The sequence below is a fragment of the Oryzias latipes genome, chromosome 14 (genome assembly GCF_002234675.1).
Source record: "Oryzias latipes chromosome 14, ASM223467v1".
Lineage (NCBI taxonomy): Eukaryota > Metazoa > Chordata > Actinopteri > Beloniformes > Adrianichthyidae > Oryzias > Oryzias latipes.
The window spans coordinates 24284755-24305061 of record NC_019872.2 but is presented as its reverse complement, the minus strand read 5'-3'; the positions used below and the strand labels follow the sequence as shown (position 1 = coordinate 24305061).

The following is a 20307-nucleotide window of genomic DNA, read 5'->3' as shown; positions in this document are numbered from 1 at the left end:
TAGTGGAAATTAGATCACTTCTATTTTTCACATCTTTAGGTACAGTGTTAGTGATTATCATCATTGCTTGATTGACAACTTTTTAATCTGAAAATGCCTTCTTCTTGATGAGAAAATGAGCGGATCTGAACAAAGCTTCGGTTCAATTTTTTTTTTCATGCTATATGCAAAAGTCTTTGTCCTTAAAGCCAACAGATTACAGCCCCCCACCCCCCACCCCCCACCTACTGGCTGCTGTCATGTTAACTGTAGCTTGCAGCTCCAGAATGAAGAAGGTAGTACGACATGAAAAAGCTTAAGCAGGGTGTTTCTCGAGGGGCGGTCGCCCGTGTCAGGCGGTCACACCTGCTCAGGCCCGCTAAATGCTACTTGTAGCTTTAATTGTATTTGTTGTTGTTCAAAATGACTAATTTAAAAGGCGACCCTAACAGGAACCCTTTTTGTTTAAATTTTATACCTTTAACGCAGGAGATGTCTCTGTCAAAACCTACTATTCCCTATTCGCTGCTTGACTGATGAGAGTGAAGATGAAGATGAAGATGAAGAGCACCATTCAGGACAGTTCTTTTCTGTTCTGTAAGCAGTACTTCTATCTGAGGGTCTGAATAGCTAGCAGGAGAGTGTAAGCGAAGGATTTAAGGGGGTTAGTTACTTCTGCACCAACAGTCCTGCCCACGACCCAAAAGTGAAATTCTAATGAAAACCTGCTGCTCAGGAGTTGCAAAAGACACAGGCTTTTTAAATTTAGCTAAAAATTGTACAATCTGAATTAAAAGACCACATTTTCAAAAATATATAACGGCTTTCCTCTGTTCTTTATCCAGCACTACAATGTCTGGTTGGTTCGCCATTACCATCCTATCAGTCTGGATCTGGAAGTCCCACGGGATCTTTGCCCTCTCATTCTCTACCACTTTCGGAGGTGTTTCCCATTTTGACCTTGGGGTTTCCAGTTCATATTCTGCACACATGTTCCTGTATATTATTCCAGCCACTTGATTGTGGCGCTCCATGTATGCTTTCCCTGCCAGCATCTTACACCCTGCAGTTATGTGCTGGATTGTTTCAGGCGCCTCTTTGCACAGCCTACACCTTGGGTCTTGTCTGGTGTGGTAGATCTGAGCCTCTATTGCTCTGGTGCTCAGGGCTTGTTCCTGGGCTGCCAGGATGAGTGCTTCAGTGCTATCCTGTAGGCCAGCCCTTTCTAGCCATTGGTAGGACTTCTTGATATCAGCCACTTCAGTTATGGTCCGGTGGTACATCCCATGCAGGGGTTTGTCCTCCCATGAGGATCTGTCCTCCAGCACTGTATCCTCTGTTCTCCATTGCCTGAGACATTCACTGAGCACACTGTCATTTGGGGCCTTGAGCTTGATGTACTCATGGATCTTGGATGTTTCATCCGGGATAGTGGCTTCTACGCTCACTAGTCCTCGGCCTCCTTCCTTGCGGCTAGCATACAGTCTCAGGGTGCTGGATTTGGGATGGAACCCTCCATGCATGGTGAGGAGCTTTTGTGTTTTAACATCCATGGTCTGTATCTCTTCCTTTGGCCATCTTATTATTCCTGCAGGGTATCTGATAACTGGCAGTGCGTAGTTGTTTATTGCCCGGGTCTTATTTTTGCCATTGAGCTGGCTTCTCAGGACTTGCCTTACTCGTTGGAGGTATTTAGCTCAGCTGTTGCAGCTTTCCTTGTTGCCTGCTCCAGGTTGCCATTTGCCTGCGGAATTCCAAGGTACTTGTAACTGTCCTCGATTTCTGCTATTGTTCCTTCTGGGAGTGAGACCCCTCCTGTGTGGACTACCTTGCCTCTCTTTGTCACCATCCGGCTGCATTTCTCGAGCCCAAATGACATCCCAATGTCAGTACTGTAGATCCTGGTGGTGTGGATCAGGGAGTCAATGTCACGCTCGCTCTTAGCATATAGCTTGATGTCATCCATGTAGAGGAGGTGACTGATGTTGGCCCCATTTCTGAGTCGGTATCCATAGCCAGTCTTGGTGATTATTTGGCTGAGGGGGTTCAGACCTATGCAGAACAGCAGTGGGGACAGAGCATCACCTTGGTATATCCCACATTTGATGGACACTTGTGCAAGTGGCTTCCCATTGGCTACAAGGGTGGTTCTCCACAGCTTCATTGAGTTTCCTATGAAGGCTCTTAGAGTCCTGTTGATGTTGTACAGCTCCAAGCATTCAGTGATCCATGTGTGTGGCACTGAGTCATCGGCCTTCTTGTAATCAATCCGGGTTGTGCACAGGTTGGTGTGTCGTGACTTGCAGTCTTGAGCGACTGTTCTGTCGACCAGGAGTTGGTGTTTGGCTCCTCTGGAGTCTCTACCAATGCCCTTCTGTGTGTTACTCATGAATTGATCCAAGTGCCTATTTATCTTGGTTGCAATGATGCCTGACATGAGCTTCCATGTTGTGGAGAGACAGGTTATTGGCCGGTAGTTGGATGGGACTGCACCCTTTGAAGGATCCTTCTGGATGAGGATCGTTCGCCCTTCCGTTAGCCATTCGGGGTGAGTCCCATCTCTTAGCAGCTGGTTCATTTGTGCTGCCAGGAGTTAATAGAGTGCGGTAAGCTTCTTTAGCCAGTAGGCATGTATCATGTCAGGGCCCGGTGCTGTCCAAGTCTTCATACCTGAGACTCTTTCTTGGATGTCTGCCACTGTGATGGTTACTGGATTCTGTTCAGGGAGGTTGCTATGTTCTTTATTCAGAGAGGCATTGCTGTTATGTGCTGTCTCTTTCTCCCATATACTTTTCCAGTACTGTTCAGTTTCCAGCCTTGGTGGGTCTGCTCGGCTGTTTTGACCCTGCCACTGAGCGTACACTTTTGCAGGTTGAGTTGCGAAGAGCCTGTTTATTCGTCTGGCTTCATTGTCTCTTGTGTACCTCTTTAGGTGGCTACTCAAGGCTAGGAGCCTTTGTTTGGCAGTTTCCAGTGCTTCACGTATGGGCATCTGGCTGTATCTCTTAGGTACTTGCTTTCTCATTGTACCTCTTTGAGCCTCTGTCAGCTTACTCACATCCTTCCGAGTTACCTTGCTTTTGGCCTCTAACCGTTGCTTCCATGGTGGGTACTGTATTCTTCCATGGTTGCTCTTGGATCACTGCTGCTGAAGTGTAAACCAGTTCATTGGTTTCTGTGATGGTTGTGATAGGAATTGCCCTCAATGCTTCATTCACAGTTTCCAGTAGACTTTCAGGCGCTCCATCACTTAACCGATGTAGCTGGTGTCGGGGTTGCCTAGTGTTCATTGTACACATGATCTTGTCTTTCATGTCAGTTGCTGCCTTGCTCAGCGTAATTGTGGTTGTTGGGGCTGTGTACCCAATCTCAGGGTGGGAGTGTGGTATAACCTCCTCTCTGACCTGCTGTTCTGGCTCTCCCGTGGCATTGTATTGTATCGCTTCAATCTCAAGTTGTGATGGGAGTTGCCGTTTGTGTATGTTAGAGCACTGGGCTACCAGTTGTTTGGCAGTTAGCCTTGATTGATTCTGGGTGGGATTACTTGATGATGTAGCATTCTAACAGATCCATCAGGCTGCTCTGGTCCCTCAGCACCTGACGCAGACTTTGTTTGGCCGGGCGATGTCTGAGCCAGCATGACATGCAGTTCATTGTTGTGAGGTAGGGTCTTGCCCAAGGACCCTCACTGGGTGATGTTTATTGCCCGTCATTGTTATGGTTATTGCCCCATTTCATTGCCATTTTTTTCCATTACCATTAATTGTTCGTTCCGCCCTGGGAATCGAACCCGGGTTTCCTGCATGACAGTCCTGCACCTTACCAACCGAGCTACCCAGCCGGTATATATATATATATAAACACTATTAATAAATGTTAGTTAATTATGTTTAGTAGTTACATGTTTATTTGAACATTATTGTTTATGTACTGATGATTAAAAACTACACAGTGAGATTACATAAAGATAATTTTGTATTAACAGATAAGGCGTTTTATTACAAAGACTGAAAGCAGCAACTTCGTGCTCTGTTGTAAACTGTGCAATGCGCGCATCATGGCATAAAGGCGCTGCTGGCTCTGTACAAAGCGTGTGACACGGAAAGCACGGCTTCCTTAATGAGCTCGTACTTATCGGGGGAGAACTGCAAAGCCGGTAGCAGGAGGAGACACGCGGGGCGGCTTCAATAAACACTCCTGTTGTCCGGAGTGATCTTCTGCCGGGAACTTGACGTATTGCGGGGCAGAAAGAGACAGTGACGTATGTTTCAGAGGATGTCCGATTGGCCAATCTACATGTCAATCAAGTCCTGTTCCTAGTCGGTGAGGATTTTGATTGGCTGGTGGATTTTTAAGAAGTACTTTTTTTTTAAATCTTTTTTGGCCCGCGATCTACCCTCTTGTCCTTGAAGATCGACCGGTCGATCGCGATCGACGTAATGAGCACCCCTGCTTTGAGTTTATCAATTTAAGAATATTTCTGTTTTTTTCCACAGTAGGAGATGAATAGAAAATACATTCATTCAAAAACTTGTGAACTTCTAAAGAACCTTTGACTTGTATAAGTTACAGAGATGAGAAGAAATGAGCTTTGAAATGATTTTAAGAGCCTTGCAATGAACTGGTGACCTATCAAGGATGTACTGCGCTTTTACCCAAAAGTGCTGGGATAAGATCCAGCATCCCTGTGACCCTGAAAGGGCTTAGAAAATGGATGGATAATTTTTAAGAACAGTTTTGATCTGAGAATATAATATTAATAATTGAAAGTAATATTTCTTTTTGTCTTGTCTCCAGATCCAAAACTGATTCGATTACAGTAGATTTTATCTTTAACATTTGGGGGAAAAAACAGAAAAAAGAGAGACATGGGCTCAAAAATGTTCTTCTTTGCCCTGATACCATGTTTTATTTATACACAAAATCTCTGTATTTGCTGCTGTTCCTCAAGCTTACCCGTGCGTCTCACACATGGCCTCTGACCTCCAGATGAATCTGCCGTCTTTGAAGAAGCAGACGGCGTTCTGGTCTTCAGCCAACAAAGGATACCGGGAGAAGTCCTCTGGACCATTTGGACTGTGGACCAACACTGAGTACATAATTTCCTGTTTGTACAGGACCGTCTCAAAGACCCGCATGACCGGCTGACCACCAGCACAGAACTGAGGAAGAAGACGGAGAAGTTCTTCTCATTAGTCTGAATAAGAGGCCCACTGAACAGACAGTGTGTTGTAGGAACAAAACACAATGATGTGGTGGTGTTTGGTACTCCAGCTGTAGTACTGGATTCTCTGAAACTCTGGTTCTGTTATTGGGGGCTGTACACACCTGTAAGGTAGGATGGGGGTGGGATTCCTTTTAGTGGGAGGTGTGCTGGTTTCTCAGACTCCCATAGATATTCTGCGTGCTGCATCAGTGTGTGAAGTGATCTGCTGACTCTTCCAGCAGTTTTGATGGACATGATGCATGTCCGTAGTTTAGATTTGTTTGGGAAGTGGGAGCGTACTTCTGGGGAAGATGATTAAGCTCAACAAACTAAAGTTTGAATGAAGTCTTTTGTATTTCAATGTTTTGACTTCAACTTTTTTAGCTTCCTGGAATGAAAAAACACTCAAACTTTAAAAAGGCTCCCATTGTCATTCATCTTGTACCCACATAACAATAATGCTGAATGTTGGTTTTAGAATGGAGCTAAAAAAGTATCGTTCCATCCTCGATTCTGCAAGTTATGTCACTAAAAAAGCTAAGTTTGGTCTACAATAATCTAGAAACACCTAAACTGTGAGAGACATAAAAGGAATCCAGGAAATCACATTGTTGTATTTTTAAAGAAATTATTTGTACATGGATCAGAAAAAAAGGATGCATCTCCCACAAACAAGGAAGATTTCTGTCCCTCAAAGACCTTTTACTCCTTTAAGAAGGAGAACACTTTAGAACACGCTAGAACACCTTTGGGATGAATTATAGTGGAGACAGGTATTCTTGGGATGATGCTCCTCCTTCCTCCTCCAAACACGCCGAAAGGAGTTAAGACCAAAAAGTTCTATTTTGGTCTCATCTGACCACAAGACTTTCTCCCATGACTCCTCTGGATCATCAAGATGGTCATTGGCAAACTGCCAATGTATTACTTATAGTAGCCTTGGAAACGGTGGTCCCAGCTCTCTTCAGGTCATTGACCAGCTCCTCCCATGTAGTCCTGGGCTGATTCTTCACCTTCCTTAGCATCATCGATACCCCACAAGGTGAGATCTTGTGAGGGGCCCCAGTCTGAGGGACACTGACAGTCATCATTAGCCTCTTCCATTTTCTGAAAATTGCTCCAACAGTTGTTCTTTTCTCACCAAGCTGCTTGGCAATTGCCCCGCAGTCACTTCCAGCTTTGTGAAGGTCTACAATTTTGTCTCTTGTGTCTTTTCACAGCTCTTTGGTTTTGCCCGTGTTGGTAGTTAGACTTCTGACTGATTGTGGGGTGCACAGGTGCCTTTATGCAAGCTAACGACCTCAAACAGGTGCCACTAATTTAGATTCAGGAGCAGAGTGGAGTTGGAGTATTTAAAAGCAGAACAGCAGGTCTTTGCTGGTTAGAAATCTATCTGATAATCAAGTGATCGAATACTTATTTGTCACAGTAATATACAAATAAATTGTTTTTAAAAATCGTACAACGTGATTTCTGAATGTTTCTTCAGATTCTGTCTCTCACTGTAGAAATGCACCTATGATGAATATTTTAGACCCCTCCATGTTTTTTAAGTCTGAGAACTGTATACATATGGACTAGAAACGGTGGTCCCCGCTCTCTTCAGGTCAATGGACTATACATATATATATATATATATATATATATATATATATATATATATATATATATATATATATATATATATATATATATATATATGGTCCATTTCCGTCTTGTTCCAGTAGCCCACTTTCCATCAGGGTGCTCTGGTCCCTCAGCACCTGACGCAGACCTTGTTTGGCCGGGCGACGTCTGAGCCGGCATGACATGTGGTTCATTGTCTCTCATGTTGTGAGGTAGGCATTAGCGTTAAGGGTCTTGCCCAAGGACCCTCACTGGGTGATGTTAATTGCCCGTCATTGTTATGATAATTGCCCAATTTCCATTGTTATGGTAATTGCCCAATTTCCATTGCCATTAATTGTTCATTCCGCCCTGGGAATCCTGCATGACAGTCCTGCACCTTACCAACCGAGCTACCCAGCCGTTAATACTGCTGCAGCAGTGATCCTTGAGATGCTTAGCTACAAGAGCAACCATGGAAGAAAACAGTACCCACCATGGAAGCAACGGTTAGAGGACAAAATCAAGGCAACTCGGAAGGATGTAAGTAAGCTGACAGAGGCTCAAAGAAGTACAATGAGAAAGCAAGTACTTAAGAGATACAGCCAGATGCCCATACCTGAAGCACTGGAAACTGCCAAACAAAGGCTCCTAGCCTTGAGCAGCCACCTAAAGAGGTACACAAGAGACAATGAAGCCGGACGGATAAACAGGCTCTTCGCAACTCAACTTGCAAAAGTGTACGCTCAGTGGCAGGGTCAAAACAGCCGAGCAGACTCACCAAGGCTAGAAACTGAACAGTACTGGAAAAGTATATGGGAGAAAGAGACAGCACATAACAGCAATGCCCAGTGGTTGGTCTCTCTGAGAAAAGAACATAGCAACCTCCCCGAACAGAATCCAGTAACCATCACAGTGGCAGACATCCAAGAAAGAGTCTCAGGTATGAAGAACTGGACAGCACCGGACCCTGACATGATACATGCCTACTGGCTAAAGAAGCTTACCGCACTCCTTGAGCGCCTGGCAGCACAAATGAACCAGCTGCTAAGAGATGGGACTCACCCCGAATGGCTAACGGAAGGGCGAACGATCCTCATCTAGAAGGATCCCTCAAAGGGTGCAGTCCCATCCAACTACCGGCCAATAACCTGTCTCTCCACAACATGGAAGCTCATGTCAGGCATCATTGCAACCAAGATAAATAGGCACATGGATCAGTTCATGAGTAACACACAGAAGGGCATTGGTAGATACTCCAGAGGAGCCAAACACCAACTCCTGGTCGACAGAACAGTCGCTCATGACTGCAAGTCACGACACACCAACCTGTGCACAGCCTGGGTTGATTACAAGAAGGCCTATGACTCAATGCCACACACATGGATCACTGAATGCTTGGAGCTGTACAACATCAACAGGACTCTAAGAGCCTTCATAGGAAACTCAATAAAGCTGTGGAAAACCACCCTTGAAGCCAATGGGAAGCCACTTGCACAAGTGTCCATCAAATGTGGGATATACCAAGGTGATGCTCTGTCCCCACTGCTGTTCTGCATAGGTCTGAACCCCCTCAGCCAAATAATCACCAAGACTGGCTATGGATACCGACTCAGAAATGGGGCCAACATCAGTCACCTCCTCTACATGGATGACATCAAGCTATATGCTAAGAGCGAGCGTGACATTGACTCCCTGATCCACACCACCAGGATCTACAGTACTGACATTGGGATGTCATTTGGGCTCGAGAAATGCAGCCGGATGGTGACAAAGAGAGGCAAGGTAGTCCACACAGGAGGGGTCTCACTCCCAGAAGGAACAATAGCAGACATCAAGGACAGTTACAAGTACCTTGGAATTCCGCAGGCAAATGGCAACCTGGAGCAGGCAACAAGGAAAGCTGCAACAGCTAAATACCTCCAACGAGTAAGGCAAGTCCTGGGAAGCCAGCTCAATGGCAAAAATAAGACCCGGGCAATAAACAGCTACGTACTGCCAGTTATCAGATACCCTGCAGGAATAATAAGATGGCCAAAGGAAGAGATACAGACCATGGATGTTAAAACACAAAAGCTCCTCACCATGCATGGAGGGTTCCATCCCAAATCCAGTACCCTGAGACTGTATGCTAGCCGCAAGGAAGGAGGCAGAGGACTAGTGAGTGTAGAAGCCACTATCCAGGATGAAACATCCAAGATCCATGAGTACATCAAGCTCAAGGCCCCAAATGACAGTGTGCTCAGTGAATGTCTCAGACAATGGAGAGCAGAGGATACAGTGCTGGAGGACAGATCCTCATGGGAAGACAAACCCCTGCATGGGATGTACCACCGGACCATAACTGAAGTGGCTGATATCAAGAAGTCCTACCAATGGCTAGAAAGGGCTGGCCTACAGGATAGCACTGAAGCACTCATCCTGGCAGCCCAGGAACAAGCCCTGCAATAGAGGCTCAGATCTACCACACCAGACAAGACCCAAGGTGTAGACTGTGCAAAGAGGCGCCTGAAACAATCCAGCACATAACTGCAGGGTGTAAGATGCTGGCAGATAAAGCATACATGGAGTGCCACAATCAAGTAGCTGGAATAATATACAGGAACATGTGTGCAGAATATGAACTGGAAACCCCAAGGTCAAAATGGGAAACACCTCCAAAGGTGGTAGAGAATGAAAGGGCAAAGATCCTGTGGGACTTCCAGATCCAGACTGATAGGATGGTAATGGCGAACCAACGAGACATTGTAGTGCTGGATAAAGAACAGAGGAAAGCCGTTGTGGTGGATGTGGCAGTGCCAAGTGATGGAAACATCAGGAAGAAGGAACATGAGAAACTGGAGAAATACCAGGGAGTCAGAGAAGAACTGGAGAAAGCATGGAAAGTGAAGGTGACAGTGGTGCCTGTGGTAATTGGAGCACTCGGGGCAGTAACCCCCAAGCTGGAGGAGTGGCTACAACAGATACCTGGAAAGACCTCAGACCTCTCAGTCCAGAAAAGCGCAGTGCTAGGAACAGCTAAGATACTGCGCAGGACCCTCAAGCTCCCAGGCCTCTGGTAGAGGACCCGAGCTTGGAGGAGAAACCACCCGCGGAGGGTGAGAGGGGCGTTTGTTTGTTTTTAAATATATATAAAATTTTCTGCAATTCTGCAGGATAGAACAGAACAGGCCAAATCTGACACCAGGACATGTGTGCAGTAGATGCTTGACACTGGTAAATTCTGAGCGTTTCTTGGCCACTACAGCTGTAAAGTCAGGAAAGACGCTGTAGCATCTTTTCTTAACGTGAAAATAATGCACCCTGACAAGCAGAGGTCTAGGAGGGGCCCTGTTTTGGGTTTTGGGCCAAGAGCTCTATGAGCACGATCCAGCAGGGGGGGGTTCATCCAATTTCAATAGATCCTGTAGAAGTTGGGAGGTAAATTCCCTGGGATCAGGTGTTTCTACCCCTTTCTGGAACACCAATCAGACGGATGTTATTACGGCGTGCTCTTGCTTTTCTAGATCCACACATTTGGTTTGCAGTTGTTTGACCTCCTCCTTTAGGGTTTTCACAGTGGATTGCAGAGGTCATCACTGCATGTTGTGGCTGAAAGCTCTAGATCTTTGATGGTGGCTCCCCGAGAGTTGACAGTGGCTTGTATACAGCAGCTTTAAATTCCTCCTTCACAGATGAAATTTCAAACCGAAACGTATGCGTGACTGCATCAATCTTACTGTCCAGCTTGTCACAAATGTCCTGCTTCAGAACCTCCAGAGCTCTGGTAAATGTGACTTCATTTAGCGGCGCACCCGCGTTGGGTTCCTCACCGCCTTTCATCATAGCCGTTTGTACACAAAAGTGAGACACCGAGTCCTGGTCAGCTTGTCCCCGTTTCTTTCGAAGGTCTTTTTTATCTCCCATTTTGTCCGCATATGCAAATATGCAAGTCAAATTAATTCCCCAAGAACGTCGGCACTAGCTTGGCATGGATACTGCTAGTGATTAGCTTTAGCTGAGACGTGCCAAAGTTTTAGAAAAAGCTCTGTATGTTATTTCTCATGCGCAACTCACACAGTGGCTGTCCCGCTGTGGGTACCGGATCGACTCGGGCTGGCAGATGGTCTCGGGGTCCTTCAGGGTCCTTCCACCAATGATTACATCACAGTATTTGATTGGCTGGAAGTTGGCACGATGACGTGTACGATAGTGATTGGTCAATTTATTGGTCCAGACAAATCACGCTCTTACAGTTACGGTGAACGATAATACTATAACTTTCCGTCATCTTATAGAACAGAAAATATTGTTCTTAATATCCTGATATTGCAAGGAAAGTTTTATATACACAAAAAATAAAAATTTCAAGACCAAACCACTTTTTTATTACATTTCATTAAGAGCTCTGTTTTTTTTTTTTTTTTTTTTTTTTTTTTTTTTTTTTAACTTGTCCTGTCCAACAGCTAGGCAAACAGATGAGAGCTGAAGGCCTCTTGTGTTGGACATATTTTATTTTAACAAGAGGGGTTATTCATCTTCAGACAAACCAAAGGTATGTCTGAATAAACCCCTTTTGTAATTGAGGCCAAACTTTATTAATTTCAATCATGTTTGAAAATCTTTGGTGTTGGACCGGACGGAAAAGGAAAGAGGGGAAGAAGAGAGAGGGACGTTAGAGAGAGGGGGGGGTAGGAGGGTGATAATCGGAGGGGAAAGGGGGTAAGACCATGAGGCAGCATAGAGCAGACAGACTTACTGGTTGTTTATCGTTACGGTACGGTTCAAATGTAGTAAAAAAGGGCGGGGCCTGTTCACACACACTCAAATATTATCAACACACCTGCTAGCCGCAAAAATGTCCACATGTCAACATGCACACAAAACAAATAGTGTTCACGAACGCATACCTATGCCTTTAAACCAACTAGTGTGAAATCTTTCATTCATTCAATCATGCAAACTATTAGTGCAAAGGTGAGCCAACACCTGTGCTCAGGTGAGTGTTTATGTTCTTCTAAAATGGATGGTGGAATGTGAAAAGAAGGAGGAGGAGCGCCCAGCCACCCCCACCCCCACACCCCCGCCGCAGCAGCAGCGGCAGCCGGAATTCCCCCAACGCCACACGGGAACAGGCAGGGAACAACCGCCCCCCGGGCGACCAAGACCGCCACCCAGGCCAGGGCCAGCAGGACCGCCGCGAGGCCCCCAGAGCCAGAGAGCAGGGAGGCGCAGAGGGAAAGAGAGCGCCGCCCCAGCCCAGCCAGGAAAGCAGCCCCCCGCCGCGCCGGAAGAGCCCAACGCAGGGCCCCACCGGAGAGGGACGCCCACAGCCCCAGACGAGCACCCCACCACCACCCAGGAGTTCCGGGCATCCCCCCGCCCCGACCCCAGGTACGAGCCAGGACCCCCCAAGGGAGACCCGCTCCGCACTCCAGGCAGCCACCCACCCGGCCCACGGTTGGTCCAGGGAGGAGCAAGGCAGGGGCCCGCCGCCCCCGCCCAGGAGGGGGGAACCCCGGGGAAAAAAGGGCGGCCCACAAGGGGTGTTATAAATATGGCCCGACCAGGCTCGGCCATGTTGGAAGTTTGGCGGGGCCCAGCGCCCAGGGGCAAGGACCAGGACCCACCCCCCAGGGACACGAACACCCCCGGCTCTGGTGTAATATGAACCCCCCCACCGCGCGGAGAGAGCACCGCCGGGCCCAGGGAGCCGGCACCCAAGGGACACGGCCGCCATCGCCAAAGGGCCCACACCCCCCACCAGGGAAGGGGTAGGGGACAGATGGACCCAGGTCCCACCTTCCTTGTAAAATGTGTGTGCGTGTATGGGTGCTTGAGAGGGTGATTGTGTGCATGTGTGTGTGTTTATGTTTGAATGTATATATTGAAGGGGGAGGCGTGTGTGTACTAAGGGGGGTGCAGTTAAAATTGGCGAGTAGGGCACTAAGGGGACATCTCCTGATTACTCACAGTGATGTCCCCTCACCCTCCACACCAAGGGGCCCTAAATGTCTAAGGTGCGGTTAAAATTGGCGGGTAGGGTGCCAGGAGGACATCTGCTGCTTGCTTGCAGTGATGTCCAAGCACCCCCCCTACCAAGGACCATACATGTCTAAGGTGCAAATAAAACCGAAAGAGGGGGGGCCCACTCCATACGGCAACCATAGGAGGGGGGCCACTCCCAAGTAGCCCCCCCCCAAGGCGCATCGCAGGCTAGACCCCCTCACCCTAATATGAGGTTATATAAGGAAGGGGGTAAGTTGGGGACAGCTGGTAAACTGTCCCCCGGTGGTCAAACAGCCGTCCCCCAGCCCACCCCCAGCAAAGGGGCCAGGGCCACCCAGCCCAGGGGCCCACCCCCGGAGGCGCCGACACCCCAGGCCCGGCACCACCCGCCCCACACAGAGAGAGAGGAGCCAGAAAGCGTCGCCCCCCCCCCGGAGCAAGCCCAGGCCCCCACCCCCAGACGCCGGCCCTAGAAGAGCTCTGGTCAGGCCTCGACGGGATCGAGGAGGCCAACCGGCCGAGGCAACCACTGATTGCCTCAGCGGAGACCCCGACCCGCTAGCCCCCCCGACCCGTACTAATAATGGGCCCCCCCTCCCCCCCAGAATGCCCCCCCACAGGACAGGGCCGACAAGCCCCCCACCCCACCCCACCCCAGACCCCGCAGCCGAAGCGGGTGACACCCAGAGCGACCGGGGGCCCCGAGAGGGTTGTCCCGTCCCGCCCCAGAGCCAGGGAAGGGCCGATCCCAGCCCCAGGTGCAGATGGGCAGCCCATCCGGCGCCGCTGGGCCCCCCCCACCCGAGCAGGGCCCCCCGCCAACCCCCCCCAGCACAGGCAAAGGGACCACCCCCCCAAGCCAAGCCAGACCACCACCCCACCCCCCCACCACGCACCCCCACACCCAAGCCCAGAGGACCACGCAGCGCCCCAGCCCGCCCCACCCAGGCACCGGACCCGACCCCCCGACCAACGGAGCCCCCCACCGCCCCCGCCAGGCACCGGAAGCCCCGACCCCCACCCCAAACCACGGCAGAAGGGCAAGGAGCAGCGACGACCAAGCCCCCCACCCCCTAAGTCATGGAGTCAACCACAGGAGACCAGAGAGACTGAATTCTTTCAAAGTTACTTGAGCTTTGGGCTGACATTTTTTCCAAGCTGATATGATCAAACAGCAGATTTCTGTGTTGACTTATGTTTATATTTTTCTTGTTTTTCCAATTTATTAAAATAGTTTTTTTGGCAATACAAAGAGTTATGAAAATGATAGATGCTCTGTTTTTACGTGCAATCCCTTATCTGAAAAAGAAAAAATGGCTTGAAATTGCTTAGTTTTGTTCAGAAATACAAACTTTATGAGTACCCCTAACCACTGTTAAACCAGTTGGATTGGTTTTCTGTTTTTTTTATTTTTTTTATTTTTTATTTTACTTATTTGTTTTGTATTTGTGTGTGTGTTATGTTTATTCTTTTCTTTTCTATTCTTTATTTTCTATGTTTATATGTTATGTCTGGCAGGGAGCCAGTTTAGCTCGTGCTGGTTTGCGGCGCCTTCCATCCGTGAAACCAGGGCTCGACTCCAGGCTGCTCCCTGTTCCCCTCTCCACCTCCGCCGGCTCCAAGCCCGGCCTGAGAAGGCTGCGTCAGGAAGGGCATCCGGCGTAAAACATTGCCAAATTTACCATGCGACTTGTTCGCTGTGGCAACCCCTGATGGGAGAAGCCGAAAGTGGAAAAAAAAAATGTGTTATGTCTGGCAATGGTGATTATTTTTCGAGGTAATGTTGATTATATGGTTATTGTTCGTCATTTAATGTATGATACCTCAATTGTCAATAAAGTTAAAAGAAAAAAAAAGGAAACGTAAAATCGCTAAGTAGTTTGTCCAACTGGTGTTACCGTAGGGTGACATCATCATTGCTCGAAGGACCCCGAGATGATCTGCCAGCCCGAATCGATCCAGTACCCCCACCGGTGGAAGAAGAGTTTTAAACTAAAAACTCTAGAATATTCTGTTCTAAAAAATAATTTTCAATCCAAATGTTTTCATCTACAATTCCATGTTATTTCTTTCTCACATCTGCTCCTTGAATTTTAGAACTGAATGTGGCCCACAAGTTAAAATAATTGCCCACCCCTGAAATACAGGGTAGTGCAGATGAAGAACACTTGGTTAGGAGAGCTATTGCTCCTTGTTGCGAAAGTGGTAGTGGAAAAAACGAAAGTGTTGCTTGGAAATTAGCTAGATTAGCCAGAGAGACAAACATTCATGGTAAAACCCTAGTTAAGACGTTTTTGTACCCGGCCACTCCTTTTTGGGTTTTTCCAACCGTGCAAGTGTATTTGTATCTCCCCAAAGGGAAAGGAAACTAGGATGAAATAACAGCAGACAGGTTAGACACAGTCCATGCTTCATTCATTCCCATATATACAGCTGGATCTGAAGACCTAGGAAGAATGGAAATTACAGCAATTATTAGGATGCGAATTATTGCAGAAACAATGGGAAAGGGAGAGGAGAGGTCGACATTTTTTCAGTATTCAAGACAAAGTAGGGAAAGATATAAATATCAGAACAAAAGCCAGAGATCACGTCATAATATCATGATTGAGGAAGGGACACACTGGTTTACATAACTCAACTCAATTATCTTTGCCTGTTTCTGATACAATTATTCTCCTGCCCCGCCCTGTGCCAGAACAGCTGTTATTCTGTTTCTCACAGTTGAAGTATTTCTGTGATGGTCATTACAGACTTTTCATCTCAAAGGATAATTTGTGGAATCTCTGGCTGATAAAATTTTGAGCAGAAGCTGGAAACATAGAAATGCCAATCTTGCAGAAGATTTGGGGGTCAGAGCTTTACCTGCCGACTGTAGGCCTCTAACACTTCATCCAGGGGAAAGATGAAGCGGAAGTTGCCCAACCGGGATGTGGATAAAAAGGCCGGGGACTTCGCGAAGTTCGGCAGGTCGATCTTCCCGTTCATATTAGGGTACGTCTCCTCCATGAGCTGCTTCTCAGCAGCTTCCACATCCTCCGGTCTCACATGCAGGCTCCACCAAAGCATGGATTTACCATATGGATTCCTAAAGCCTTCATCCTGCCGGATTCCTTCCAAGCCCACACGTGTTGTGTCATGTTTCAAAAAACTGACTTGGAACTTTGGTTGAGGATATGCTGGGATGTCGTCTCTGTAGATGTACTTGTTTGGATGATTAATTTTTATAGCAGCCTCCTTCAGCTCAGGAAGCTTTAAATGCCTTTCTTTTACAAAATTCTCAGTGCATCCTCTCCTGTTTGTTCGCCGCTGCATGTTCAGGTGAATGAAGATGAACCAGAATCAAGTCCTGACTGTGGGTTGTTGTGTTGCTTTGGAAAGTCTAGCGTCTGATTCTGGCGACGTGGAGCTGTCCTGCAGCAGACAGAGAAAATGCAGGTCATGTTAGTGACTGTAGGATCTGTGCACACAGACTGGAGATCCATCAAGAAGAAACTGGTTCAGGTTCTTTAGTTTCTTCAAATACTTACAGTATTTGAATACAGTATTTCTTCACATGTTCATGAATAATAATGCCTTTTATATATAAAAAAAACATTTCACTTTACAAGACATTACTAAAAAACAATTAAATCATGAAGAACAGAACAAATGAAGGGGTCCATGATGGTGTAGTGGTTAGCACTCTTAACCCACAGCAAGAAGGTCCTGGTTCAAATCCCAGTGGGTTCTTTCTGTGTGGAGTTTGTGTGTGTTTTTCTCTAGAAAGTTCAGTTTCCAAAAACAGGATTTATAGGTTAATTGATGATCCTTAATCGTCTCTAGGTGTGTAGGTGTAACAGACTGGAAACGTGGTCAGGGTGAACCCCGCCCTCATCCAACAGTAGCTGGATTTGCTCCAGCAATCTCATGACCACAAAAGTAAATCAGTTCTGAAGATGAATGGATAAACAGACTACAGACAGAATTGACAAAAGATTCAAGCAGATGAGATCTGATGAAAAGAATAATTCTGATGTTTCAAAGCTCAGAAAGAGATTTCACAATTTCATACACCCACTCTGATAGAAATTGTGTTTTTGGTGTTTTTAACCCTTGTGCTATCTTAGATGACCCCACCCTTCATTGACGTGTTCTCCCTACCATGATAAAGGTGGAAAAATTTCATGTAATCCATGGACACCAGTGAAGATCACAAATCATTGAAGAAAAAAGGTTCAGAGCACTGTCTAGTGGGTCTAGATCAGTGTTTTTCAACCAGTGTGCCGCGGCACACTAGTGTGCCGTGGGAGATGGTCAAGTGTGCCGTGGGAAATTGCCCTCATTCACTGATCTAAAAACATTTTCCATCTCCAGGAACTCAGCTCTTTGTTCATCCAAACAGGCCCTGATAAAACACTGAGTAGTTAGGAATATAAAAGATCTTATAATTACTTTTTCTTTTCTTTTACTTTTCTTTGTGTTTATTTAATTCTATTAAAGACATTTTGATAAGAATGACTGTACCGCAATTTACCTGCAGCTATGACAGTTTGCGGAAAAGTCCCGCCCCTTTAACTGTCTCCGCCAATCATTCTTGAAGGCTTAATCACATGTCATCAGTCTGACCAATCAGAAGTGCTGAAAGTCTTCACTTCCTTGTTCTTAATTCTGCTGATAAAGTCGCTCAGTTCTTACAAAAATACCAGCTAAAGCTCGTCTTTAGCGGTGTAGCTTTCCACAGAGTCCGGTGTCAGACCGTGGAACAGGTGAACAAAACAATGAAGCTCAGAGACGCTTTCTGCAATTTTTCAGCAGTTTTCACACTACATCTCCCATGATGCATTGGCTTAAAGGGCCAGTGTCCGAGCGCACAATGAGTTGTCCTTGTGAAACGTCTTGAAACCACAACAAACAAACAGTTTCTTAATTTTCTAATTTAACTTTCATTTCATCTCTTAGAAAAAAACAGCCGCAACTTCCTGCTTTTCCGGCTACAATTATCACCAAAATGCACGTGAGATTGCGGGCGGGCGGGGGGGGGGGGGGGGGGGGGGGTTCGATCAATACAGACCATGAATTTCTGTTTTTTTTTCTTTTTTTGGATGCTGGTGTGCCGCGGGATTTTTGTCAAGGTTAAAGTGTGCCGTGGCTCAAAAAAGGTTGAAAAACACTCGTCTAGATGACCCAACTCCCAATGTTAAAGTGCCTAGGATAGCACAAGGGTTTCTATGATCTTGTAGCAATTTGCAGAAGATCTTTAAAGAAAATTAAGCTGAGAATTGCATTTCTGAGTTGTTCTCTATTCAAATTGTGGTAAATCAGTGGGGAAAAAAACGCAGTTGGAAAAATATTGTAGTTTTGACGTAGAAGCTACAATCAGCAGACTACAAGCTCTCTGCTCTGCTCCGTTCTGATGCATCACACAACTAGATAGAACAATCGTTGATTATAATAAGATTCCTGCATTGGTTCCCCATATGGTTCAGGATTGATTTTATAGACACTTTTAACAGTTTTTAAATGTCTTAACGCTCTTGCGCCTTCTTATCTGTCAGATCTTTTAGTCAAATAAAAATGGATCCTCAGATCCTCTAGCCCAGCTGTAAAAACTGAATGGAGAGGCATCTTTTCAACACTATGGCCCTCGTTTATAGAACAGTCTGCCAGAGGACCTGAGTGCTGGAACCTGCATCCCTGCTCTGCTGTAGTGAGGCGGGTCCCCGTCTGTGTTGCTGCACTTGGCTGACTATGGGGTTGTCCATGGAAGAGGAGATCCCAAGTGCGAGCATTTCCAACAGGCAACTTTTTTCCATACGCAGCCTGTTCCCCCAATGTCTATTTGCATCGGTTTAGGGAGTTGAACGTTTTGTGTGGGAGTGTGTGTTTTTCTGTGTGTCTGTGTGTGGGTGGTGGGTGGGATTCAATTATATTGTGCTTTTTTTTAATCACAATTTTTTTGGTGTACAGAAATCTCTGTTACCTTTTGTATGAGAATTAAGATTGATTTGATTGTTTTTTTAACAATGGAAAAATACTCATCCATTGATCTGTTGTACATTGATCATGAGCCATATACAGTACAGCTTCAATGAACAACTTTTTTTTCATCATCTGAGGAATGATTATGGCGTGTCATGGCTGCCATTAATTGTATGAGCGCAAAGATAACAGAGCTAGTGCATTCAGGAACTAAGTGAGTGAACCTTACAACCGTACAAGCGCAATGTTAACCGAGTGACCCCACATTTTACAACTGCATGGCTGCAATCCTAACAGCAGCGATCCGAAGCGGCAATCCTGCGTGCTCGCTCGGTTTGCGAGCATGGGCGATGTGGGCGGTCGCCCAGGGCGGCACTTCATGGGGGGCGGCATTTGCCGTGCCTGATGCGTTACACATAATGTGCTACATACTATATTCAAAGAGGAAGCTTGGAGCTTTTAATTTGAAATTGCTTCAGCAGCCGACACTTACCGCTTTTTTTACCGCAAACACCCGTGATCAACTCAATTTTGACAAAAGCAGGCAATGGAGATTATTTCCCACAATTCTTTGCTCCGACACAGCAGACCCGATGGGCACGTGACCACCGTCCTCTGCTGCAAGACGCTTGCGGCCACACCTCTTTGCGGTAGTCTTTGGAACATAAGTCAAAAAACTCGAGAGGGGAGCGCAGCATACCGGTGGCTGGCTGAATCACACTAAGAGGTGATTGGGAGTCTTTTTCTATCTGACAATCAACTCTGGGCCGCAGTCTGCGCCTCCCGTCATAGAGACGGAGCCGCGTGTGTCAGAGGGAAGGGGAGGGGGAGGGGGAGGGGGGATGAGCGCAGACCATTTATTATGGATTGAGGTTTTTTGGAGGATTTCTGCTGTTGGTGTTGCACAAATTTAGGGAAATGCCGGGAAACTCCAAATATTTTTGGAGTAATCCCACTGATAATCCCACTGATGAGTTCTAAGATTTAGTCTTTATTGTTTTAAGAAATTATTGCTAAAAATGAAGCAGGAGTCCAGCTCTAAAAAAAATGCTCTAAAAATTGATGACAGAGCAAAAAAAAACGGAATTATTTGATATGTAATTTCTTATTAATATTTCCAGGCTTTCTTTGTTTTGTCCTGCAGCATGTTCATATTTGTATAATTTTGACAGAATATATTTTTATGGAGAGAAAAATATTACAAGTTATTTAGGGTTTAACTTGTGTTCCTGTTTTTATTCATATTTATGTTCAAAAAGTTCAGTGTAAAAGGTTTAAAAGTTTAGCTTTAGTGTGTTCGGTAAATTTTTATCTTCTTCGGCCCAAAACCTTAAGCGTGTTTTTAACTTAGGCCCCTGTGTGACTGAGTTTGACCCCCTGTAATAAGAGTCTAGAAAATTCATGCATTTTTTGAGTAAAATGGCTAAATAGAAGATAGGGAACACAACAGGATATTGTCAAATTTTGTATGTGTGCGGGGGGGGGCGCTGGTGGGGTTACTCGCCCAGGGAGTAAGTTAGAACCACCGCTGGTTTAGGGGGTGTTTTTTCACTTGGGGGCGGTAACCT

At 46.3% G+C, this 20307-nt stretch overlaps 1 protein-coding gene across 5 annotated transcripts in view; it reads right to left on the bottom strand.

Moving 5' to 3' along the window:
- The window catches only part of LOC105355675, a 66884-nt gene that overhangs the window by 23763 nt on the left and 22814 nt on the right, over nt 1-20307 (bottom strand). Inside the window, exons 2-3 of one of the 5 annotated variants that reach the window (XM_023962525.1) lie at nt 15644-16192; nt 4936-5141 (exon numbers count right to left, since the gene is read on the bottom strand). The exons of the other annotated variants lie outside the window; for them this stretch is intronic. Coding sequence (XP_023818293.1) covers nt 4936-5141; nt 15644-16093 — 656 coding nt within the window. The 5' untranslated portion in view covers nt 16094-16192. The remainder of the gene's footprint in view (nt 1-4935; nt 5142-15643; nt 16193-20307) is intronic. 5 annotated transcript variants of the gene reach the window in all.